At 41.7% G+C, this 27,766-nt stretch overlaps 1 protein-coding gene across 1 annotated transcript in view; it reads left to right on the top strand.

Moving 5' to 3' along the window:
- PRUNE2 (prune homolog 2 with BCH domain) overlaps positions 1-27,766 on the top strand; it is a gene marked incomplete at both ends in the record, with an annotated part of 266,187 nt that overhangs the window by 160,619 nt on the left and 77,802 nt on the right. Inside the window, 3 exon segments of the mRNA XM_079706041.1 lie at positions 10,215-10,373; positions 13,377-19,998; positions 20,332-21,094. Of these exon segments, the coding sequence (XP_079562167.1) occupies positions 10,215-10,373; positions 13,377-19,998; positions 20,332-21,094 (7,544 nt within the window).

Raw genomic sequence — 27,766 nt, 5'->3', positions numbered from 1 at the left:
TCTTCATTTGGTCAGGTTAATATTGACACAGCTTAGAGAAATCAAGTGTGTGCTGTGTACGTGTACAGCAAGGCCTCTGGAGACTCGACTGGTGGTTTCCATAAATCAGAAAAGGGTACCCAGAGAGGAAGGAAGGTTTCCTGCTTTATTGAAATATTGTTCAAACTAGATGATTTTTTATAAGGGAAAATAAATAAAACCATAACTGTTCAAGCTCATGGTTCAAAACAGGCTGATGGGGATTTTTTTCAAACATCTATACACAATTGTGGAAATAATTTATTATTATTTGGTAGCTGGTGTGTTGCCCAGATTCTACCATTTCAAAAATAAAGCATGCCTAGTGAGTGGATTTTCCATTATGCATAGATCCTGAGTTATTCATTCCCATATAGAAATACTTATAAACATACACAAACTTTAATAAAGGAGTCCTTAAGTGGAACAACAGTCTAGCCCTTTTCTCACTGAGCCCTTAAATTCATACTGTATTGAAAAGTTTTGATGATTATGGGTCTGTCCTTAAAGAAAATGTAAATTAGGCTGAGCTGATAAATAAGGTGATGACGTGTTTGTCTTTAATTGGTTGTGAACCTCCCCACATCCAAGTATTCTATCTGCTATTAACTAGTTGTGAGAGGCTACCTAGGACTCCCTTTCATGAAGTACAGTATATAAGCATCTTTTTCTAGGTCAACTCTCTGTTGGTGTAACATTCATTGGTTCTCCTTATGATGGAGACAGTGACGATGGGGCAGTATGCCAACTTGCTTAATTTCAGATTGATATGAAGGCAACCCATTTAATTTCAAGAAGTCCTTAACTTACACCTGTGCTTTCAGATGAACCATCTCCCAATCTCCCTCTCATCTTTACCACTCCCCTCCCCTCCCCCTTCTCTCTCTCTCTCTTTCTCTCTTTCCCTCCATTAATGAAATGTTTATAATTATTTGTCCCATGACTTGAAAACAGTGGTTTTCAGTACTCATGTGCTGTCTCCCTCTATTCTTGAATTCTTCAACCCAAATGATGACCTTACAAGGATGATTGCTTACAAGATTTTTGGTTTCTTCTCTAATACTTATGACATGCTTGACCTAAATTGAAGCATCTGCAGATTGATACATTAATTAGTCTTTGTTAGTTGTGCCTTTACAAGAGGGCTTTGCTTGAAACAATGGTGATATTATAGGCTCTTTGTATTAAAATGCCCACTCCACTGGGGTAAAAAAAATTACCTCTTTTGTCTTTGTACCCCCTTCCTGTAATCCTAATTCCTGGTTTCCCTAGGCTTTTGAGCAGAAGGAAAGTAATGTTAGGAGCATCCTTAAATGATGAGATTTTTTTACATACTAAATGGTAAAGTGGGGATTCTTCCCTTGTTTGTGTGTCTAAGGTATCAGAGCAAGAAAAACTACATGAGGGTAATTCCGGACAAACCGTGACTATGCCAGTTCATCTGCTTTTTTGTGTGTGTACACATGCATGCCCAACTTTTAAAAAGTACATATTGCTGCCAGAAACTTTATAGCAGTTTCTTTGGGCAAGTTTTCAATTAGGCTCATACATGAGTTAATGGTCAGCCTACACCAATATTTTATAGAGTAAATGAGAAACTGGAAATTGATCATAAAACATGATAATATTGACTCATCAGAAAGCTTAAGCATCACATTTTTAGCATTGGTTAAAATCAAGGATGTGGCTTGCTTGTGTATAGTGACAAGGGAGAATTAATAACAAATGGAAGTAAATGGAGTAGCAAAAAACTTTTATGAAATTAAAAATGGAGTTAGTAATATCTTTCAAAAATTATTTCATTTGAGAATAACATATAGGTTAGAACCTGGGCTCTGAAGTCAGACTCACCTGGGACCAAGTCCTGTTTTCATACATGTGAGCTGTGTAACATCAATTACTTAACCTTCTAAACCCTCCATTTTCTAAATGCAAAACAGAAATAATGTTACCAACATCATCTGGACATCTTAAAGTTTAAATGAGATGATGTAAAGCATTTAACAGAGTGCTTAATGCAGAAGCAGTGTATGATGAAATCATTTTAGGCAATATACTATTGGTTTAAATGAAAAGTATATTAATATATATTTGTTATTCATTTATATATTGTAGTATTTTAATTTTCACAAAATCTTTTCATGAAAGGGCTCTCTTTTTGGATGATAACATGTACTGCTTGGCTCTATTTTCAAAATATGATGCATAATATAGTTTAAATAGACCCAGTGAAGTTTTTACTACTAAAATGCCTTGGCTAGCTTATAGAAATAAGAACCATAGAGTTTTTTAAAAATAACATGTGGTGAGAACATGGGGAATATCTTTGCTTACCAATTAAAGCATACAAAAAACAGAACAAATAAAATCTCTTTAATTTATGCATTTTCTGTTCTCATAAATCATTTTCCTGTCAAAATTATCAGACTTTATTATTGCTGAATATTTTAAACATCATAATGGAATTTTGGTAGCATAAATCATGAAGCTCTCAGTAAGAACGTTTGTGTACATACCTCAGCATTTTTCATATATCTTGATAAAATAGTCCTCAGTCTAGAAGTAAATCTATGCTGAGTATAAATGTCAAACTATACTCGTAAATTTCAGTAACTCAGCAATCCATGCTGACCATTTTGCTTACAAGGTAGTTATGGATTGTCATACTATCTTTATGAGACTCACTGTTCTCAAAGATGAAGCTGTATGAGCTTGTGTTTTAATCTTGGTCATGATTTTTATACAAGCATTCTACCTACAGATTATATCTGCTCACTTGATTTTTCTATTTCCTGGAAGAAGAAAAAAATTTCAGACATAATAAATCTGGGAACAGCTTGTCCATGACATCAGAAAATAATTTATTTTTCTTTTATTTAATAAAAGCATTACTCAATATACTTCATTTGTAATTTGTAAGAGAGACAACTGTTTTGGATTATGTGTGTAGTCCAGAGTACTGGACCTAAATGGAAAGTACTAGCACGAGGAATAAAATCCATTGGATGTGATACTGACCAGGGTTATTGGTCTTCCTTAATCAACAGAAATTGATAAGAGGCCAGACAAGAAATTCAGGCAAGGCTTTAATGGGGCCCCTGCTGCAGGAGGGGGAGAGGGAAAACAAGTAACAGGTTCCCTTGCTCGCTCCCGGAAGTGGGGGTGGGGGGCGGGGACAAGCTTGTTCCTTACATGGGGTGAGGGTAGGGGTGTGTCCAGGGGGTCGGGCCAGAGGGGTGGCTTAGGTGGTCTGCCCACCCCTTTCGTGGTGTCGAGTGCAGGGGGCATGCGCAGTACCCTGCTTTTGCTCCCAACCCCCTGTTTTTGCTCCCTGCTCTTCAGAAGTGGCAGTTGGGTGTTTTTGTTTTTTTGGTTTTTTTTAGGTTTTTGGATCTTGTTGTCCATAATTGGGTCCCAACGGCCCATGTACACAATTATTTTTAGTCCCTTATAGTTTCTTTGAATTTGGTTGCTCAAGGAGACGTTTGTCCAGGTGCAAGCACTGCAGCAAAGGGTCCCAGGTCCCAGCCTATCTCAAAGGTAGTATGGCACTTGGAATGATGCAAAAGGCTCTATCCATGGTGATTTGGCTAAAGGAAAAAATCACTACACACTTTTCTGTTGCTTTGTTTGTATAGTGGCAAACAGAAGCTCATTCACTGAGTCTAACTTGGAATTAAGGATAAAGGATCCATTAATGAGAAACACTGCCTGACCCAGAGTTTTTATATCTTATATTACTTTTTAAATGACTTTGCTTCATATGTAACTTCCTCTGTCGTCTCATATCTAGGAATTTTACATGTGAATCACTTTAATGACTTAAAAGATGTGTGTGATTATCATTTAAAAGTTCACAGTATTATAAAGGATATAAGGTAAGGAATTGTAATATGAATATTCAGTTCCCATACGAAGAATTTGTGAAATACTTTCTATGAATCAAATTACTCCCATGAATCCTAAGAACGACCTTTTGATAGTTTAAGAATCAGGAAAGGAAAGGGATTTAACATTTACTGTCTACTATATGCCAAACACTGGGCCTGCTTTTTGATACACGTATGTCCTTAGTACTCACAACAGTGTTATGAGGTGAGGGTTTACAGATGAGGAACTCTAAGGCTCAGAGAGATGAGAGAAACTCACTCAAGGCACCCAGCTAGTGAATGGCAAAGCCAGAGTTAACCTCCAAAGTCTTTACTACGAACCTTGGAGAGAGTGTCCTAAAATAGTGGAGAGACACAATCAGATTATAGATTAGCAATTTGGCTAAATTATGACAACTTTAATATCAAGGTATCTTAATATCCATGATATGTTAACTTCAATATATATTAGTTGAATACCTATAGAAATGACATTCTAATTTTATATGATTATAGAAATTATTTTCTACTTTACACTATGATCTTTTCTTGTGTCATTAAGTATTCTTTGATAGCATGATTTTTAATAGCAGCATAATATTCTTTTATGTTACTGTTCCATAATTTATTGAACCAGTTCTCTATTGTTGGACATTTAGACTGTTTCAAATTTTAGTTATTATAGTAATAATTCAGTGAAAAGCTTTGTCCACAAACCTTTTGTGTGTATATATGATTATTTCTTTAGAATATATTTTTAACAGTGTATGAGAATGCCCATTCAGCCATATTTACCAATCATAGGAAAAGAGAAGATGAAACATTTTCTTATCAGAGGATTTCTTTGATTGTTAATGGTTTCAGGTATTTCAATTGTAAATTGTCTTTTACGTTCACCAACTATTTTTTTCTATTGCTATGTCTGCTTTTTCTCATTGATTTATAAGAACTCAGTCTCGAGGACATTAAACCTGTCTCTTCCCTGTTTTAAAACAAATAAAGCAATGTAAATAATAATTATTCCATTGAGAAACTTTTGAGTGGGTTTTAAGCAGAAGAATATCATGGTTCTGGTTACATTTTTTTCAAAGCTCTTTCTTGGTCCTGTGTGGAGAACTGATCGCAGGGAGAGGAGACAAGAGCAGCTACAGGGAGACCAGTTGAAGGGCTATCACCCAAGTTCAGGGAAGAGATAATGGCAACTGTGGCTATGACACTAACAGAGATGGAGAGAAGTGAGGGAAGTGTCTGGACTTGAGATATGTTTTAGAGGGAAAGTTAACAGGATTTGCTGATGGATTATGTGAAGAATGTGGGGGGGAAAGAAATCAAGAATAATTCTTAGATGTTTGGCTTGAGTAACTGGGTGGATGGTGGTGCCATTTGATGCTATGGAGGAAACTGGGGTGGAGGTAGGTTGTATTTTATTTGAGATGCTTATTAGACATTGATGTAATGATATCACGTGGATAACCAAGGTTACTGTTCAGGTGGATGTGATTTGGTTGTCACTGGCAGATAGGCAGTTTGAAAGCCATGTAACTGGATGAAATCACTAAGGAGAATGTATAGACAAAGAGAAAGGGGTTAGGAACATTTAGAGGTTGACTAAGGGAGAGGAACTAGCAAAGGTGACTGAGGAGTAGCCAGTGAGTTGGGAGAAAAGCAAGGAGAGTGCAATGACAGGAAAGTGAAGGAGTTAAATATTTCAAGAAGGAGGGAAGATCAACCTCTTGAGATTCTTGGGAGAAGTTAATTAGAGTAAGAACAGGAAACAGATTTTGGGATTTGGTGACCTGGAAATGATTTTACTTTTGAGAACAGCCGTTTCAGTGGAATGATGGGGGGCAGAAACCTGCCAGGAGGGATTCAGAAGACAATAGAAATACAAATATATGAGCAATGTAAGGAGAGTGGGTTTTTCTCTTTCAAAGAATATGCACATTTAAGGACTCAGATGTGTATAAGACATTATTTAGATCACTTTTATTTCATGTGATGCACTAAAGCTATCCGTGTATGGAATAAAAACTAAAATTTTCAGAGCAATGGAATAAGAAACATCAATAAAATAGAATTTTGTGAGAGAATGGAATTTTCCACTGCATTTGTCCAAGTACTTTCAACCACTAATATAGTAAATCTGTTGGACACTACACTATCTTGGTTGTCATATTAGTTAAAATAGAGCCCCATCATTTCTGTTTTCCTGCCCTTTGCCCTTATGATCATCAACCTCTTCTTAGGGCCCTTGAGATCTACACCTTGCTTTTGGCCAGGAAATAACAAAGCCTTTTTCTCCCTACGTTTTCAGGTCTTCCTACTCATTTCAAAACTAGGAATTACTGAAGCAAAAGAATGCATGACCTCTAAAAATGTTTAATGATCTAATCTCTGCGTCCATGAGTGACAGAAGACGGACAGGGAGCACTTTCCCATTCTTCCTAACTAGTGTGTTGGAATAGTCTGGGTTTTGGCCAGTCATTTCCCAGGTGTAATGATGAGTAAAGTAACTTCCTGAATTCCATGCAGCAATCTCAGGCTGGGGTCATATTTCAAATGTGGAAGTTTGGATGATGGGGTTAGGTGGTAAATGAAGGTAGGATTCCTTTCTTTTCTAAACCTTTGGCAAATTGAGTGGGATATATATATATATATATATATATATATATATATATATATATATATATATATAAATAATTTTAACTTTAAGGTAGGGAAAACATTTTGGAGACATTTGAGCAGATTAACAGATAGTATTTGTATACTCGTAACGAAAACACTAATTTATCAGGTAGAAGGCAGATGGGGGGAATAAAATGCCAACCTGTATCTACAGTTGTGTTGTGTTGATGATGAAGTGGTATTTATTCAGGGCCAGCCTAGCTTGTCAGCAACATAAGAGCTGTTACCGCACATGACTCCCTGTGTAGCTAGAAGACAATAATAAATTATGTCCTATGCAAACAGCACCGGCATAAAAGTAGAACAAACAGACCCTGCCTCCCGGATTCCTGAAGAATCTTACTCATTCCCTTGTTTGATTCTGTTTTTTTTTTTTTTTTGCGGTACGCGGGCCTCTCACTGCTGTGGCCTCTCCCGTTGCGGAGCACAGGCTCCGGACGCGCAGGCTCAGCGGCCATGGCTCACGGGCCCAGCCGCCCCGCGGCATATGGGATCCTCCCAGACCGGGGCACGAACCCGTATCCCCTGCATCGGCAGGTGGACTCTCAACCACTGCGCCACCAGGGAGGCCCGATTCTGTTTTAAACATGAAACTCCTGACATTATCCTAAAGCCAGTGAGATTGAATCTGGTTTGGGCAATTTTATTAGGTTGGATAGGACATAGTTGTTGACAGTCTGTTTTGGGGTGACTGTAAAATGTAAGTATTTTATTTCTCTAATATGCCTAAATGCTTCACATAAATCTTTGTTTTATCAATACCTCATGTGATCCTGTGGAATTCGGGGCCACCCAGAGGAAAACTGGGGAAGTATTACTCAAAGCAGCTTGATTCTAAGAATCACTTGAGGTACATAATGAAATTACAGATTCTTGGACCCAATCCTGGGCTGCTAAATGAGAACCTCTAACAAAGCGGCCCAGAAAGACACACCCCAGGATGATGTTTATGATGAGGCTGGTGTGAGGGGCAAGGAGCTAAGGGCCTGAGTCAGTAAAAGTCCTGTGACTGCATTGAGAGAGCCCAGAGGATTGGTTCATAGGAAAATATATGAATTAAAAATGGCTCCCTAGAGCAGTGCTCTTCATGTTTCCATGTGCATTTGAATTGCCTAGGATTTGTGGGAAATGCAGATTCTGCTTCAGTAGGTCTGGGGTGTGACCCGAGACCCTACATTTCTAACAAGATGCCTGACAGTGCTAGTGCCGCTGGACTTGAGTTTAGCAAGATCCTAGAGCCATAATTTAATTAATTAATTTTTTTAAAAAAATTTTTTGGCCGCGCGCCGTGTGTTTGTTACTGCATGCAGGATCATTATTGAGGTACGTGGGATCTTTCGTTGCGGTGTGCAGACTCAGTAGTTGTGGCGTGCAGGCTCAGTAGTTGTGGCACATGGGCTTAGTTGCCCCACAGCATGTGCCATCTTAGTTCCCCAACCAGGGATCGAACCTGCGTCCCCTGCATTGGAAGGCGGATTCTTTACCACTAGACCACCACGGAAGTCCCTAACACAGACATATCCAAACAGGTTGGAGCTCAGCCAACATTTTTGAATAGCAAATGTTCTACAAGTATGGCTTTGAATAATGCTTATTCTACTGAATCTTAATCTTGTGCTGAGGTACCAATAAAACCAGCCTTCTCTTGTTTGAGTGACCCAGCTCGGAGTGTCGTGATAAGTGTTATTGTATGTGAAATCTCTTAGAAATGGTGTGTCTTCTTTCAAGCATTTATAAATATGTTGGGGGGAATGAGTTTATGTACATAATGAAAAAAATAGTTCGAAAGGAAAATTGTAAGTCTTCTTGTGTCAAAGCCTTCAGTCACTGGAGATAAGATGTATGTGGAGTTGTCCATTACTGTTTTCCTTTGGGACCATATCTTCATTTACAATTCTTAATGGCAAAAAGCTCAGCTTTGAGGTTCTTGATGGTTAATACCAATGATGATTTGAAATAATTTTATCTATTGAATGCACATTGTGTATAATAGGAGGTCCAATTTTTTTTTTAAAAAAGCTCACTCTAAATATCTACTTCTTTTGTGGGTGAATTAATTTTTTTTGAAGTACCTAAAGATTATTATTATTATGACACTTGGACAATAAATTAAAAGCATGAAAGCTGACCATGTGCATACTTCCAAAAGCTATTGTATTTGAGCATGATAAATTTCATTACCAAGTCAGTGCGATAGATCCTTTGTATTCATCAGCAATATATCCTGAGATCTTTGTGAATTCCCATGTGCACCTTGTAACTGAAGATGCCTAATGAGAGTAGTGGCCTCAGGAGTGGACAACAAGGCTCCTAGAGGCATGGAAGCTGGTGATGGGCTGGGCCCACCCAACTGCCAGGTTTCTTGTGTGCCCTCTCGGGAACCTCATCGACCTTGAGATTTGGCTCAGCAGAATTACAGAGTACATGTATTACGGCAATTTTAAGTGGCTAGTAAATAGTCTAAGCCACAAATATCAAATCCACAAGTGTCAAAGGGCTACCATATGCAAACATTAATCTGGACATGAAAAAAATCTGCACCTATATGCACTGCATTGTTTAGTTCTTCATAATGGTTATCTGAGGAGGAGGTACGTGGTACTTCCACTTCCTATGGGACACATTTCTGTACTGCTTTAATGTTTTACCAGTGGCATGCATAATTCTGATGACTTTGTAAGCAGAAAAAAGTTAGAATTCTTTATATCTCTTGAATGCACATCATGGTGATTTTCACTGAGTAGAGCAGTGGACTGTCAGTTGATGATTATATGATTGTCATTTACATGTGCTATTATATATATATACACTATGATAAAGGATTATGTAGCACAGGTTGATTTTGTATATATGTCTCTCCAGTCATTCAACAAACTTTTCTTGAGCAACTAGTATATGCCATGCATAATTATTTTATTTTTTAAGAAAGAGAGACAACCATTGCTGACAAAGTGGTTCTCATTGTAGTTAATAAAACTCGAAAAGGCCAGAACATTTCCACAGATGATGTGAGTCACAGGTCTGGGTACTCTGCGGTAATGGGTCCCTTTTCCACAGTTATTCATTCCTCCTTAGCTACCACTTAGAGCAAGCAGATCTGACATCACATCCCTAACACAAATCTCCTAGACTTCTACACTGGAATAAAAGGCATTCAGTAGACTCAGCTAAATCCATCTTTAGGAATTCTGCTTGGAGTTAATGATAACCATTAGAAAACACTTATAGAAAAGAACAATAACTTCCTCCTATTTTTCTAGTGGGTTGTATCAATAATAATATCCAGCAGACATTCCTATGTCCTATGAACAATAAAAGGAAAAGTATGTTTTACAAAGTCAGTATTTGAATAAACATTTTAGGAAAAAGATGTTAAGCTATTTGTTCCTCTCTAAACTATTCTTAATAATAATAGCAAAGATGCCTTCCTTTCCTGGTTTAGGAAAACAAAACAAAAAAAGCAAAAGTATGTTTTAAGCAATAGCATGAAAATTTCCAAACTTTCTCAAAGCAAAGTGTTTATTTCATTTGCATCTAATAATAAGTATCAGTGGTAATACATCCTAAGACTGGACAAATTTGTGACACAACTCCCCAGAGCTGGGCAGTTTGACATTAATATCAAATTGACTGTTGTTTCAGGACTGTATGTTTCACAGCAGTATCACCAGTGATTTGAAAGCATTCTCAGACAAGTTCGGTTTTGATGTCCTCATCCTCTTGGCCAACTACCTGTCGGAGGAGCAGCAGCCCAGACGACAGATTGCTGTGTACTCTGAGAACCTAGAGCTGTGCAGTCAGGTAAGGACCTCCTTGACCCAGCACATTTCACTGCATCTCCCCTCCTGCTGGCTCTCAGAACATGCGGTGGAAGACGGCCATGGACTGCTGACTTAAAGAAATTGGTCCAAGAGATAAGGTCCTAGAGTTTGAGTTTTAAGAAATGTTGGGGGTATTTTTCACATTCTGTTAGTTAGTTAGTTAGTTAATGATTTATTTATTTATCAGTGCTTTAATTCAGATTTTTAGTTTTTAGTTTCGATGCTATATTAATTAATTAACTAATTAATTAGTTTTCAGTGCTTTAATTCAGATTTTTAGTTTTTAGTTTTTTTTTTTTTTTTTTTTTTTTTTTTTTTTTTTTTTTTTTGCAGTACGCGGGCCTCTCACCATTGTGGCCTCTCCCGAGTTGCGGAGCACAGGCTCCGGACGCGCAGGCTCAGCGGCCATGGCTCACGGGCCCAGCCGCTCCGCGGCATGTGGGATCCTCCCGGACCGGGGCACGAACCCGCGTCCCCTGCATCGGCAGGCGGACTCTCAACCACTGCGCCACCAGGGAAGCCCTAGTTTTTAGTTTTGATGCTGTATTACCAAAAAATCATCTAAATAGAATTGTCAGTGAGATAAAAGTTGGCCTTTTTTTTTTAATTGAGGTATAATTGACAGATAACATTATATTTCGAGTGTACAATATAACGAGTCGATGTTTGGATATGTTGTGAAATAATCACCACAATAAGTCCAGTTAACATCCATCACCATACATAATGACAGGTTTTTTCTTGCGATGAGGACTGCTCTCTACTCTTAGCAGCTTTCAAATCCGCAGTACAGTATTATTAACTATAGTCTCCATGCAGTACATGACATCTCCATGACTTGTTTATTTTATAACTGGAAGTTTGTACCTTTTGACTCCCTTCACCCCACGTAGGGGCATTTAAAAGAGCCCCATAACCGTTTCGTTTCTAGGCTGAATTCATAAAGAGAAAGATCATATCTTTTTTACCCAATAAGGGCTAGTCCTCCTTTGGGTACCGTTTTCCTTGAGGACTGCTACCTGATGATAACAAAGTTTAGTCCCTGACTAAACATCTGTTTGGTCTCCAGTGTTTAGTAACTGTGATCTGAAGCTTTAATCCAAGTTAGTTTTTTGACCACAACCATGTTGACACCTTGGATATGTCTTGAGAAAAACATTCATATATGTTTAAAAAAAAAAAAGTTTTTCTCCAGGTACTAAAATTCTGATTGGGTAATCAGTCAGATCTTCTTGGTTGAGAACAGAGTCTTTTAACCCAAGGCTTTGGAAATATAAGAAATAGACAAAATTAATGAAAATAGGGCAGTGGGTATGCCAAAGCAGGTGTATTTAATAACTAATATGAGAAGATACGTAATTCATTATAATATGGATGACATGGACATAGAACGGTTCCATCACTTATCTTTCCTCACTAATGGATTAGACAACTGGTCTACCCACAGGTGGCTAGAGGTGAAGTCTCAACTCCCTTCTTTGACATCCTCACTTTCTGTCCCCCAAGAGATCCATTTCTTGATATATGACTGAAGTCACTCTCCAGCCTCTCTGTGCCCTCTCAAGTCCAGATATGAATGAGCCCCCTTGTCCTGCTGCAGATGCTTTTGGTACCCTTCTGACCCACATACATCTGTGAATTGCATCACCAGCCTGTGGCTTTTTTAGTGCTCTGCTCTGCACTGAGTTTCAAAGCCGAATTTTATCTTTGGTCACTGGTTTCCTAGGGACAGGACTTAGGTCTCCTAAGCCTCCAATACAGTGGTTTGCAAATCACTTTTTGTAGCAAATCAATCTAGAAATTGGTTAATCTAAAACAGACAGAAGTAGAAGAGTGGATGAAGAGGTTAGAAGCCCTTGAGTTGACTCCACCCTGTCTCTCCTCGGCCCCCATCCCAACCCTCCCCACCCATTTGCCCAAGAGATATCTCCTTGAAATCTTGAGCAACACAAAGTCAAGACTGCTCTAGAGGAATCCTTCTTTGGCCATGTGGTCCCAGTTGGTTAAGGGTCAGCCTTTGCAGCTGGACTGCCTAAGTTCAAAATGTGGCTCCATCACTTGTTAGCTGTGTGTTGTTGGTCAAGTTATTTAAGCTTCCTGTCTCTCTATTTCCTCACTGGAAAAATGGGGATAAAAAGTTCCTACCTTGTAGAATTATTGTGAGGATTAAAGGAGATAATGCACATAAAACCCTTAGAACGGTGCCTGGCATATGAAAGCATTCAATAAATGTTAATTATTATTATTACTATCTATGTGAGCTCTGTAGTTGTTACTATTGTTGTTGTTGTTGTTATTATTACCTCCACTAATCCTATGGAGCCATTTCAAATGCCCAGTGTGCAAAATATCTTCAACATTTCCTAAAAAAATCATAGAGCTACAGCCCAGTTTTGGCCTCACACTGACCATCACACATCTCCCTGCCTTCCAAAGCAGCTTTGTCTGTTCTGGGCCCCGTGTAGATGCTTCCTGGGGCAGGAAGAGACAGTTGGGGCCTGAGTGCCGTTGAGAAAGCTGCCCCTGGTAGCTGCTTTCTCTTTCCTACTTTCTCCCTTGCCTTCTGAGGCTTTCAGAGGTTAAAGCAGGTCCTGGCTGCCTGCTACCAACAAGAGCCTTTCTTCTGCCCCATTTTCCCTTATTCCAATACTTTTCCCCTAGTTTTGTCAGCAACCAGCATTATCTCTGGCTTTTGCAAAGTTGAATTTTACTCCTGTTGGAAGATGGTATTAAGTTACACTGAGGAAAGGTTTTAAATGATTTTGGGTTCAACAAAAAGCCAATTTGGTAGGATTAAAGAAAGCATTGGTGGTATATTAAGTGAGACTTTCCATGTTTTATGTTATACAATTCTCAGTTCTCTGTCTTCTTTCTAGACAGATGAACACAGATTAATTTTACATTACAAAAAATTAAGAAAGACAAATTGCAAAGAGCTAAGAGAGCCTGAGTGCTCACACAAATCCCTGTGCCTCCCCGACAGATTTGCTGTGAACTGGAAGAGTGCCAGAACCCTCGCCTGGAGCTGGAGCCCTTTGAATGTGGCTGTGACGAGATTCTGGTGTATCAGCAGGAGAACCCTTCAGTGACTTGTGATCACGTGGTTCTCCTGGTCAAGGAAGTCATCAATAGGAGGTGTCCAGAGATGGCCTCTAATAGCCGGACATCCTCCACAGAAGCAGTGGCAGGCAGCGCCCCGCTCTCCCAGGGGTCTTCCGGGATTATGGAGTTGTATGGTTCTGACATAGAGCCACAGCCCAGCTCTGTGAATTTCATGGAAAACCCTCCCGATCTCAGTGATTCTAACCAGGCCCAGGTGGATGTCAACGTGGACCTCGTTAGCCCGGATAGCGGGCTGGCCACCATTAGGAGCAGCCGCTCATCCAAGGAGAGCTCAGTTTTCCTCAGTGATGACAGTCCAGTGGGAGAAGGTGCTGGGCCTCACCACAGCCTCCTCCCAGGATTTGACTCCTACAGTCCCATCCCTGAAGGGGCAGTAGCGGAGGAGCACGCCCCGTCTGGAGAACACGGTGAATCCTTTGACCTTTTCAACTTTGACTCAGCACCCATGGTTTCTGGGCAGTCCCAACCATCTTCCCATTCTGCAGACTACTCCCCAACAGATGACTTCTTCCCCAACAGCGATTCATCAGAAGGACAGCTCTCCACGGGGCCTAAGAGACTTGATGGGATAGGGATGGATGTGTCAAATTATTCATCCAGTTCTCTTTTGTCAGGGACTGGCAAAGATAGCCTTGTGGAATTTGATGAGGAGTTTGTCCAGAGACAAGAAAGTCCCCGTGATAATTCTGAAAGAAATTTGAGCCTGACAGGGTTTGTAGAAGATGAATCTCCTTCACCAGAATGTCTGAAAAATGTTGGAAGGAGGGTCCCACCAACACCTATGAATAGCTTTGTGGAGAGCTCACCATCCACTGAAGAACCAGCTCTACTCTCTTCAGAAGATATGACCCCCAAAACAGTCACCACGGGTCACACTGGGCCACCTCCAACCCAGGCACGGTGCAGCAGCTGGTGGGGTGGTTTGGAAATTGAGTCTAGAAACGCTGCAGATGCATGGAGTTCCAGTGAACAGGAATCTGTCTTCCAGAGCCCCGAGTCATGGAAAGATCATAAGCCAAGCCCAGTTGATAGGAGAGCCTCAGATTCTATATTTCACCCCAAGACTCTCGACTTCCCAAAGTCAAGTCCCTGGGAGTCAGAATTTGGTCAGCCTGGGCTGGGCCGCAATAATATTCAAGACCAAAATGAGAAAAACTTGCATTTTCAGGATATGTCCCCTGAAAACTCGCATTTGCCGAATGCTTTTCCTCAGGGAACAAACCACCTGATAGAAGACTTTGCTGCTTTGTGGCGTTCTGATCGCTCACCCACAGCCATGCCTGAGCCATGGGGAAATCCCACGGATGACGGGGAACCAACTGCTGCAGCGTCATTCCCAGCCTGGAGAGCATTTGCTAAAGAAGATGACGCCGAAGCTTTGAAAAATACCTGGAATCTGCACCCCATGGGTGGTGAGACACCTTCTGTGAGGGACCCAAACGAGTGGGCCATGGCAAAAAGCGGGTTTTCTTTCCCTTCAGAAGACCTCATACACAGTTCGGCCAGTGATGCAAATAGTGAAGCAGTTCCAGAAATCTGGGGCAAGAAGAACCATGACTCCCGGGATGATATTCTTGTATCTGGAAATCCCACATCTGATCTGGATCATGCATGGAATAGTTCTAAGCCAGTAAAGGATGATCAGAATGGTTTTGTGGATCCAAAAATTAGCGGGAAGGTGTTTGAAAATGTAGATTCCTGGAAACTTTTTGAGGAGGGTAACAAGAAAGGAGGGTCAGATGTCCTAGCACCTTGGGAAGATTCCTTCTTATCCTATAAATGTTCCGATTACAGTGCATCCAACATAGGGGAAGATTCGGTGCCATCCCCCTTAGATACCAACTACTCTACCTCTGACTCTTGTACTTCACCAACATTTGCTGGAGACGAAAAAGAAACCAAAGACAAGCCACTTGCTAAAGAGGCAGGTTTCGAGTCACAAGATGCTAACTGTACCTCAGGGGATGCTGACATGCCTCCTCAGTCCCCAAAGCAGCTACCTAGAAATAGAATTAGTTCAGGTCCTGGGAACCTGAAAATGTGGGGTTCACCTCCCGCAGATGGTAGCTCTGAAATAAATGCCCCTCACAGCCCAGATAAAGATTTACTCAAGGCAGAGCCCACAGATGAGCAGAACACCTCCGTGGAGGATGACATCGGGGAAAGCAGCCAGTCCAGCTACGATGACCCCAGCATGATGCAGCTGTATAATGAAACAAACCGACAGCTCACACTTCTGCACAACAGCGCTAACTCCTGCCAGGCGGCCCCCGACAGTCTCGACTTGTGGAACAGAGTGATTCTGGAGGACACTCAGTCTACTGTGACCATCTCAGATATGGACAACGACTTGGACTGGGATGACTGCAGTGCAGCTGTGGCCATCACCGGTGAAGGTCAGGCACAAGGGTACATGGCTGAAGGTTCTGAACCCGAAACCCGATTTTCAGTGAGACAGGTGGAACCCTGGAGCGTGGAGTATCAGGAAGCAAATCAGGTAGATTGGGAACTCCCTGCCTCTTCTGAGCACAGCTTGGACACCGCACCCAACGACTCTCACATGCTGAATGAAAAAAGCGGGCAGCTGATCGCGAATAGTATTTGGGATTCTGTTATGAGAGATAACGCCATGTCGTCATTAATGTCACCCGGCCCATCGTATGTTACAGATCCAGAACAAAGCAAATCATCTCCTGAAACTTCCAGCTCATTCGAAAAAATTCAGGACAGTCACATCCCAGACATGCTGGAAGCCTCTGGAGCCAGTGAGTCAGAAACACTTGATCCTGACAAGCAGGACCCATGCAGGAGAACCCCACCAAGTGATATGGCATATTTGGTGACCAGACTTGAGAATTCAGGGCATTTTGCATGCTCAGATCCCTGGAGGGGTCCCAGTTATGGACAAAAGAAAATTGAGAAGGAATCCCAGGGAGCTGCTGATAGGGAGCGCCCCAGTGAGGAGGAGCTGATGGATGGAACCTCAGGGGCTTCTGGAAAAGGGCAAGGTGGCCAGGAATGCCCTTCCCCAGCTGCATCTGATCATCCAGAAATCTCCAATGAATCAGGCAAAATCAGCTCTCTTTCAGTCACTTCCAGTCCTCAAACGGAGGAACCCCAGGAGGTATTAGAGCATGAGAAGGGGTCTTACACTCCAGACCCCTGTGATGTGCAAACAGAGGTGTCCACAGATCACCTGCAGGCAAAAAAGACCTGTGAAGAGCACCTCATGAGTCACAGTAATTCAGGTGAAACTACTGAAATTTCAGGTAGGCTGAATTCCACAATAAGTGTATTTCTACCTGAAATGGATGTGGAGGAAGCTGAAGAACATAACATTCTGGAGCCGGAGAGAATGAACCAAGACCTACCTTATGGATGTCCCCAAGGACTTGACCTTTGGGATGGCCCTAAAGACAGTGATGTGCAGGTCAACTGCACAAGTTCTGAGATGACTAAGAATCTCGAAGTTAAGAATACTGAAAACAGCCCTCCAGGAGCCAATTTATCAGGAAATGATGACAGAAACAGTATTTCTAGTGAGTATACACATTCAAGTGCATCCAGTCCTGACCTAGATGACTCTTCGGCTGCATTGTCTTCCTGGGACCAAGGACCCAATACTGGGCATCAGAAGGAAAACCAAGATGATTGGAATACACAGAATTACCAAGAATCTGAGCTAATTACTACTGATGGTCAAGTAGAAGTAATTACCGAAATGAAGGGTTTAGAGAAAAACAGAATGGACAAGTTTGAAAAGAGCTTAGGTCACAATGTTCCTAAATATTTAGAGATTTGGAATGACTCAATAGATGGTGATTCCTTTTCCTCTTTGTCTAGCCCTGAAACAGGCAAATATTCTGAATATTTAGATGTATATCAGGAAAGAAATCTAGTGGTTAGCCATCAGGAAAAAAGTGAATGTGATATTCCTGAAACTGCGCAGCAAGAGGACGCCAAGTTCATTTCAACAAGCTCAGGTTCTGATGATGATAGTGAGGGCGATGAAGAGTCAGTGGAGAAAGAGATCCATTCAGCCACTTGCCAGGTTGCTCGGAGTGAACTCAGAGCTTGGGATTCGTTGAATGAATCTAATAAGTCCTTGGCCACAGCTGATCCCAAGTCTGAGGAATGTTCTGCCTCTATAGGCAGTCCAGAACCAGCAGAGAATGAGAACAAGTCAAACCCATTCTGTGACAATCAACAAAGCAGCCCTGATCAGTGGAATTTCTTGCCACTAAAGGAGACTGAAGTACAGGTTACAGCAGTGGAGAAGGAGACGAGGTCTTCTCCAGAAACAGGGAGGACGGGAGATGTCATATGGCAAATATCTCCCAAAGCTGAACGAAAGAAGGAAAATGATTCTAATTTGGAAATGGCTGGCTTCTCAGCTGAGAGCACGGAGTGGTGGAACGCCTCCCTACAGGAAGGGCGACCAACTGAGAGGGCATTTGAAGGGGAATCATCTAACTCAAGTGCTGTGCTAGAGCTGAATTCCTCACCACGCCAAAATGTGGGTCCCTGGGGAGTACCCATTCAGGGTGATACTGAATCCCTGGAAACGCACTGTACCAGTCCTTTCAGTGATAAACATGAGTCCCTGGAAACGCACTGTACCAGTCCTTTCAGTGATAAACATGAGTCACACTTTCTGGATAATAATGGGGAGAATGCCCACGAGCAACTTTGGAACATTCAACCAAGGCAGCCAGACCCAGAAGCTGGTCAGCTTATTAGCCAGCTTGTAATACTGGAGCAAATTAAAGACAAGGATTCCAGAGAACAGACCATGTCTTCTGCCAGTGACAAACTCACCTCTGAAATACTTACCCAAGAACAGTGTCAGAATACAGTGCTGTCTGTCTGGAATCAGCCAGACCCAACATTTACTCACACAGATGAAGATGGATGCGTTATATCTAATGTATCAACTCCTGAGTGTCAAGAAACAAATCGGTGGGGAGAAGAAAAATCACACCCCAGTGAAATGACAGATTCAAGCATTGCCTCTGAAGATTTCCCTGCTGTCAGTTCTTCTACCCAGTTGATAAAGAAGTCAGGCTCTGAATGGGACGACTCTACCCCTAGTGAGGGCCCCCAAGGTGCGTTTGTTCCAGATATTTTACATGGCAACTTCCAAGAGGGTGGGCAGCTGGCCTCAGCTTCACCCGACTTGTGGATGGATGTGAAACAACCCTACGGTGTGAAGACAGATGGTGAGAATCCTGATATACTGACTCACTGTGACCACGACAGCAATTCCCAGGCTTCCAACAGCCCTGATGTATGTCATGATTATGAAGCAAAGCCAGAGATGAAGCAGCACATCAGTGCTGGGATGCGGCCTGAAGGGGAATCCAGTGAGTTATATCCCACTGAGCCAGAGAGAGATGAAGAAGCCAGTCAGGAGCCGGCACAGGAATGTGTCCCATATACTTCAGAACTATCTTCTGAAGACGCAATTCCGCTGCCTCGAATCAGCGAGCAGGCAAACACAAATGACTCATCTCAACCTGCCTCTCACAAAGGTTCTCCTGAACCTTCCAAAATAAACAAATGTGAAAACATTACAGGTTTAAAAGCATCAGAAAAGGGAGCCAACCCAGATACAGCACCAATTTTGGAACCCACTGACAGAACAATCCCAGTGATTGAAAACGTGGGAACTGATACTTGTGTAACTCACCCAGAGCCAACTGTGGATAGCAACAGCTCTTGGATATCAGAAGACTTTTCTCCTGAGAATCAGACCGATGCAGGGGGCCCGTCGGACCGTGAGCAAGCTTTTGCTACTGAGAATCCTGCCACGGTTCCTGATACTTTGCTAGCCTCGGACACTTGTCTGGATGTCAGCGAAGCTGCCTTTGACCACAGTTTCAGCGATGCCTCAGGTCTCAACACATCCACGGGAACAATAGATGACGTGAGTAAACTGACATTATCAGAAGGAAATCCTGAAATGCCATTTGATGGGGAGGCAGGGAAGCAAGATATCTGTTCCTCTGAAGCCTCGTGGGGTGATTCTGAGTATGAAGTCATGGGCCAAAATATTGATGAAGATTTAATGAAAGAGCCTGAGCACTTTGTCTATGGCGGTGACCCTCCCTTGGAAGATGCCCTGAAGCAAGAGCTGGCACCTTACACACCTCCATTTGATTTGTCCTATCTCACGGAACCTACTCCTGGTGTCGAAACCACAGAGGAAGCTGGGACTCCAGAGAATGAGCCTCTGGGGAGCGAAGCCGCAGAGGTATTGCTTTCTGCCCTTCCTGATGAAAGAAACAAGGAAAACCACGCTGAGGCCACAAACAGACAGCCTGAATGCCAGCTGGTTGTGCTGCATGCTCAGGAAGACCCTGAGTCAGTTCCTTTGCCTGTCAGAGTCGACGCCAACATTGAGTTGTCTCCAAACGTTGACTGGGAAGTAGAAACAGATCATTCAGATTCACCAGCAGGTGGAGACATAGGACAACCAAATGGTAAGAAACCTTTCATTCCTCCACCCTCAAGAAACTGCTGCTTTCCTTCAACCAATGCATTTGTAAGACACATTCTTCCTACCAATGTGGCTGTAGAGGAACTAACTACATTTGCAGTGCATGCTTAACCAAGTTCTGCCTTACCGCAGTAATTTCTACCGCTTGTCTAATAAGTATCCTTGAGAGGGTCTGAGAAAATTAAAACAGCTCTACAAAATAAAAATGTTTTTTAAACTCTCTCTCTTTAGATAGATCATTTGCAAAGATCACAAGTCACACAGTGTGTTAATTAAGCCTTGTTCTCTCCTTCTCACCTTCATCTTCTACTTCTAGATGCCAGCAAGGGGATATTAGAGTTGGAAGAAGAAAAAATAATTCCTACCAAAGAGCCTGAGCAGATAAAATCGGAATACGGGGAAGAAAGGTACACTGAGAAGAATGAAAATCACCATGCACTAATGGATTACATACTTGTAAAGCACGAAGAAAATTCACCCCCAGAGCCAGAGGCCTGGGAGGCAAGAGAAATCACATCGGAATTAGAAGAGTTTCACATAGATTCCGAAGAAACGGGGCTGCCAGGAACTCAGTTAGCATGCTTCCCAGACACACGTCAACCTGCTTCCTTAAGTGAAAGAAATCATCTTTCTGCAGAGAGAATGTCTTCCAAAGATGGTAAGAGATCATCTTTTGAAAGCCCTAGGCAAGACCAGAGTTGGATGGTCTTGGGCTGTAGTGAGGTTGGTGATCCATCATTGGAGACTAGGGACTCACGGCCTGGATGGTCTGGCGAGGCTGTGGAGCCAGCCTCTGATCACAGCTTGGGTAAGGGCCCCCAAATGCAGATTCTGGGAGAAATGAAGCCTCTAGAATCTTCAGCACTAGAGGAAGCCTCTGGCCTGGACAGCCAATCATGGAAGAGCCTGAGCCACGGCAGGGCTGGCCCCGATACAGTTATGTTGCAGGCTGTCACCCATGACAGTGAATGGGAGATGCTTTCACCACAGTCTTCTCAGAAAAACATAATCCCTGAAACGGAAATGGAGGAGGAGACAGAGTTTCTTGAGCCCAGAACAAGGAAACCAAGAACAAAAGGGTAAGCAAAAAGCTCAGTTTATTTTTTTTCCTGAAAACTGTTTTATTGGAAACTGGGGAAATGGTGAAGGATTATGGAATGTGAAGAATACCTAGATGATAGGAGCTTTGCTTATATTTATTTCAAAACGTATCATCCATAAAAGCAGCTGCTGGGTAACCATAATGATGATGATGATGATGATTTGTGTACCTTTTCAGCCAAAAAAAGTCCCTTCAGTTTCCATCCAAAGTCTTATACTTACTCTCCTGATACTTACACTTACTTCACCTACTCAATACCTATATTACCCTTAAATAGGCAGTTGGTGCTGGAGGGGAGAGGACACACACATTTATTCATGGTGCAAGGCAGTCTGCACACATTATCTCATTTAATCTTTACAAAAACCCTCAAGTAGTATTATTATCTTTATTTTACATATCCTGGTTGGGGGAGGGGAGTTGAGGCTCAGAAAGATTCTATAACTTGCCTAGAATTAAGTAAACGGAGTGAACACTCTGGGATTCAAAATTTTCCACCTCCAAAGCCTGTACTTTTCCAGCAGACACACTGCCTATCGTATGGAAAAGGTGATTGTGGTTTCATGTAAGCATCTAACTTACAAATAAAGAAAGAGGAGAATCCACAGCAGGCTTAAAATCTTAATGTGAAACATTCATTCCTTAATTGACTGAAAAATTGGCAAATAACCATCAAACCAGAAATTCATTCATTCGTTCATTCACCATTTGGTTTTTGAGAATCTGCTCTGGCCAAGTTTCTGGGTAACCAATGGACACTGTCTCTGCCCTCAAGTTTCCAGGTCCTGCTAAAACTGTTTATAGTGGTTCATTTCTCGTTGGTTGCTCTGATAAAGCCCTCCTGCTTCCAGGGACGAAAGGGCATGTTGTGAAAAGTAACCTAAGTAAAGGAGAAAATCATGTTTCCTCCTTAAAATGTAGTAGAGAAAAGATACCTTTTTCCTACTCATTTTTTTAAATTTAATTTTTATTTTATCCTGGGGTATAGTTGATTTACAATGTTGTGTTAGTTTCAGGTGTACAGCAAAGTGATTCATTTATTCATATATCCATTCTTTTTCAGATTCTTTTCCCATATTGGTAATTACAGAATACTGAGTAGAGTTCCCTGTGCTATACAGTAGGACCTTGTTGATTATCTATCTCATATATAGTAGTGTTCATATGTTAATCCCAAACTCCTAATTTATCCCCTCCCCCCCTTGACATTTCCCCTTTGGTAAGTTTGTTTTCGAAGTCTGTGAGCCTGTTTCTGTTTTGTAAATAAGTTCATTTGTATCATTTTTTTTAGATTTCACATACAAGTGATGTCATATGATATTTGTCTCTCTGACTTACCTCACTTAGTATGGTAATCCCTAGGTCCATGCATGTTGCTGCAAACAGCATTGTTTCATTCTTTTTAATGGCTGAGTAATATTCCATCGTTTATATGTACCACATCTTCTTTATCCATTCCTCTGTTGATGGACATTTAGGATATCTTTTTCCTACTCATTTTAGGAGCGTAAAGGACTATACACACTACATACCCACTGCAAGTCAAGGAAGCTGGATTCCAGCCTGGTTCTACCACTACCAGTTACGTATTTTAGGATTAACCCTAGGCTTAAGTTTCCTCATCCATAAAATCGGTGCGTTGGGCTGGAGGATCTCAAGGCTTCCTTCATTATTGAATCCTGTGACCTTAATTTATGTATAAATAGAAAGTGTCCAGGAGAGCTTTGTCATTCACATTTCTCCATGAAAGGGACAGAGAAATCAGAAAGCATAGCAGGGGTATATTGAAGGTTAGCAAAGTGCCATAAAGAGTTAAAAGCTGTGCCATATTCAAGTGCAGCTTCATAAATCCAGACATTTTAAGTTGGCCTAATCTTTCTTTCTTCCTGTCAAGCTATTTCCTTCCAGAAGGACCTCAGATCTGTTATCAAAAAGAGAGTAGCAGATGGATCCCAGCAGCCCTGCTGGCACTGTTATAGATTGAGCTCAGAACACAGGCAGCCTCGAGTTGGCTGAGCTATTATTTGGCTTCTTGTCTGCATTTTGCACATGCCCCTGAAACCCAACAGATGACAGTGTTCAATTGTGCCACTAGCCCCTTTTCTTTTTTTTTTTAAAGAAGATGTTGGGGGTAGGAGTTTAGTAATTTATTATTTTTGCTGTGTTGTGTCTTCGCTTCTGTGCGAGGGCTATCTCTAGTTGTGGCAAGCGGGGGCCACTCTTCATCGTGGTGCGTGGGCCTCTGACTATCGCGGCCTCTCTTGTTGCAGAGCACAGGCTCCAGACGCGCAGGCTCAGTAGTTGTGGCTCACGGGCCTAGTTGCTCCGCGGCATGTGGGATCTTCCCAGACCAGGGCTCGAACCCGTGTCCCCTGCACCAGCAGGCAGATTCTCAACCACTGCGCCACCAGGGAAGCCCGCCCCTTTTCTTTTAATGAGATTTCTTTGCTCATCTCTTTCTGCTCAGCCCCTGAAGTAATGGAAATCTTCTCACGGTTGGGGGAGGGGACAGATTTTCCCGCCGGATTTTGTGTTACCTTTTGCCTAAATAATTTACTCTGAAGTATTTGAAAGCTTTTCTCTGTGCTAGATTTTGGGAGGGTGCAGAGTTACCTAAAACAGTAGTTTTCTAAATGGGGCCCTAAAACCAGCAGGCCTCATCATCACCTGGATACTTGCTAGAAAGGCATATTACCTGCGCAACCGAATCAAGAACTCTGGGGTGGGACCCAGCCGTCTGTGTTTCAACACTGCCTCCAGGGTATTCTGATGCACAGTAGTTGGAAAACCGCTGGTCTAAAACTGAGTCCCATCCCTCTAGGAGTTTACAGTTTAATACGGGAGTTAAACATAAGTGAAAAGGTAGATAATAGGGTGATAGTTAAATCAAGATAGTTGATGACCAATGTCAGGTTAAATATAAATAGCTACCAGTTAATGGGCATTTGCTCTGGACCAGGTACTAAGCATTGTATATGCAGGGTCTCACGTTACCATGGCAACTATATGAGGTAAGAATTACACAAGAGAGGAAACTGATGTCCAGAAAGTTTGAATCACTTGCTCTGGTTTATAGTTAGAAAGTGAAGAAGCTGGGATTTGAATTTGAGCCTCTCTATGTTAATAAGTTAAGAGAGATGCATCTGTATAGGATACTTTTATGGAGGAGGAACGAGGATGGCTTATCATCCAACAGCATCAGGAGGCAGAGTGCCCAGGGCCCACGATATTTTAAAAGGCCCATGAGAAGCTTTGAATTTCTTTCAAAATTAAAAGAAAAAGTGATTATATTCCTATGTGGATTATATTCCGGTGTGGATTATATTTCTTTCTACCAATGCAGATGTGAAGCAAATTTTTAGGTTTTTGTTTTGTTCTGTTTTGAGTGACAGAAGGAGCCTGTGAAGGCAAAAGTGCCTAAGGTCCACAAAAGTCATACTGCGGTCCTGAGAACTGCGATTTGAGACAGGCATTAAAGGAAGCTCATAGTCTGGAAAGGTGGAGAAAGGGGGTGAGAGGCCAGCCAAGTTAACTGAGGAGAGTAACATAAAGAAAATCCTGGAGACAGGAAGGTGATCACAGAAGCATTATGATAATAAGATAGCCATATCCTCCAGACCAAAAACCTGGAGACATCTTCTGATGCGTAATCTGATCGTAGGACCAAAATCAAGACTGTCCTGAAAAAAAAAAATTAAAACCTGGTCTTCAAAAATGAAAGTAGGCTGATAGTATATGCAAGATGACACACCATCTACAAATTGGCTTCTTACCCTCACATCAGCCAGCCACACCTCCTCCCAGCTCCCACACTGTTTTGGAGAGCAGTAGGCCATATTCTCAAAATCTGAGGGAGGGCTTCCCTGGTGGCGCAGTGGTTGAGAGTCTGCCTGCCGATGCAGGGGACACGGGTTCGTGCCCCGGTCTGGGAAGATCCCACATGCCGCGGAGCGGCTGGGCCCGTGAGCCATGGCCACTGAGCCTGCGTGCCCGGAGCCTGTGCTCCACAACGGGAGAGGCCACAACAGTGAGAGGCCCGCGTACCACAAAAAAAAAAAAAAAAAAAAAAATCTGAGGGAGCATTAGAAAGACACTTTTTCTCATCGTACCTCACCTACTGTCTCTTGTTAACAAAACTTGTTAAGAGTGCTGGGAGATAAACAATCTCCCTTGAGATCTTCAGCACTGTGTTCTAGTTCCCTAGGATCAATCTTCCCAGAGGCTTTTGCCAACAGCTTGGTCATCCTCCAGCTGTAGACCCGCCAGCTAAGGATCGCGTGCCAATACCCCATACAGTGATGCATATGCCTGATCTTTCCTGTGTGGTCACAGAGAACATCTACAGAGTCATCTGCAACACACAGACTTTTCTTAAAACAAAGAACCACGTATGTATTTACTTTAAGGAAGGCATGGTTGCAAGAATGTCATGCGAAGAAAGGGTAATTGTGTTTTAGTCAGTGTTCTCCAGAGAAACAGAACCAATAGGAGAAATATGTATGTCTGAGGGAGAGAAAAGGGAGGGAGGGAGGGGAAATTGCTTTAAGGAATTGGAATTGGCTCACACGGTTTTAGAGGCTGGCAAGTCTGAATTCTGTAGGACAGGCCAGCAGGCTAGAAACTCAGGCAAGAGTTGTTGCAGTTTTGAGTCAGAATTCTGCAGGGCAGCAGGCTGGAAACTTAGGCAGAGTCTCTGTGTTGCAGGTTTGAGGAGAGTTCCTTTCTTTTCAGAAAACTTTCAAACTTTGCTCTTAAGGCCTTCAACTGATTGGACGAGGCCCACCCACATTCCAGAGGGTAATCTGCTTTTCTCAAAGTCTTCTGATTTCAGTGTTAATCACATCTAAAAAATACCTTCACAGCAACATCTAGACTGGTGTTTAACCAAATAACTGGGCATCATAGCCTAGCCAAGTTGCCACATAACATTAACAGAGGTTATATGCAGAAGACTGAACTACATGCTAAGAGAGCATGGAACCATTAACGTTTGTAAACTCACCATCGGAATTACATAAATACATTGCTATACAAATATATTGGCTTTCTATAGGTGTGGGGCAAGGATATAGCTGTATGGGGTGATGGAAGGAAATAATTTCCAAGAGGACTAAGAAAATTGACAATACTTGTCCAACCTTTGTAGATACATGCAGCAGAGGGCAGTGGGGGAGGAAGGAGGGAGAGGGATGGAAAGGAGGGGGAGCTCTTGTCACATGTATGTTTGAAACAGAGTATTTAGAAGTAACCTAATCCTTATATTTATGGAGCTATTTCTTTTCAAAATTTTTTTATTAGAGTATAGTTGATTTACAATGTTGTGTCAGTTTCAGGTGTACAGCAAAGTGAGTCAGTTATACATATACATATATCCACTCTTTTTTAGATTCTTTTCCCATACAGGCCATTACAGGGTATGGAGTAGAGTTCCTTGTGCTATACAGCTGGTCCTTATTAGTTATCTATTTTATATATAGTAGTGTGTATATGTCAATCCCATTGTCTCCTACTTCTGCGAGGTGAGTTATTTGGTACTCCCTAAAATAAAAATGACATTTAAACACAATAAATTTCATATTCCCCGTGACCTGCTTCTTATGGTGATCTCTGTGCATTCTTTTTTTCTTTTTAAATTAGTAATTTTTGGCTTTTTTTTTCTGTCTGACAAGACTATGGAAAAGAATTTGTCTTTCTCCCTGTGAGTGACACCACTAGAAGATCCTTTTATGTTTTTCATGAGACCTTCTGGAATCAGCTTTTTCTGTCTATGACTTTTGGCTGAGGAGTTAGTACATTGGGTCTTACACCCATGTGAATGCTGGAAGTGAAAAACGGGTAAAAGGGATAATCTTTTGACTCCTTCTCTCGAGGCCGGGTAATGATATATTTGGGCTGTCAGAAGAATCACACTCTTTGAGCACACACTACCCCCGCTCTCTCAGTCTTGCTGTTTGAATGGGCTCTATCCCAGTTCCAAACATTTGCCCTTTCTCCAAGGTAAATTGATACTCTGTAAACTACAGTGTTCCCTTGTTTATTCACTGTTTTCTGGCTTTGCCCTGAACCAAACCTGGAAGACCAAACTTGGCACTGACTCTGTGTTCATTTACTTTTGTAATAATATTTTATCATTTGGTGCATTATATTTGGTGACTAGGTGCTGATAATTAAGTATCATCAAAAGTCCTTTAAATTGTTACTTTAATTCAGGACTTAAATCTTTTTTTTTTTTTTTTTTTTCCCCAAAAGAGCCTATTTTGGTGTCTCTCCCCACTCCCATCCCACTCCCACCCCAGTCGCCTCTGCGCCTCTGGCCAGTCCTTCCCAGAGCAGGCTTCCAATAAGTGCTGGCAGATAGACAAATATGTTATGTTCTTGGGTCCATCCAATTTCCATTTGAGATAGACATGGCAAGTATTATTATCCCATTTCATAGGTGAACAAACTGACTCAATAAGTGAGCTGTTTAATGTCATCCAGAAATGAGAAAGTGGTAAAGTTGGGACTTGAACTTAAGTCTTCTCTCTTCTAGCCCAGTGCTTGTCAATTAGACAGATAATTTTTTTGAACTTCTGTAGGTTGATGTGTTTATTCCTGGTCTCCCATTGTCCCATGTAAAAGTACATCAAGTTCAATAGCCAAAGTTTCC

Source organism: Hyperoodon ampullatus (genome assembly GCF_949752795.1).
Source record: "Hyperoodon ampullatus genome assembly, chromosome: 6".
NCBI classification, from domain to species: Eukaryota; Metazoa; Chordata; class Mammalia; order Artiodactyla; family Ziphiidae; genus Hyperoodon; species Hyperoodon ampullatus.
The sequence above is the reverse complement of the archived record's forward strand: the minus strand, read 5'-3'. Positions and strand labels throughout refer to the sequence as shown.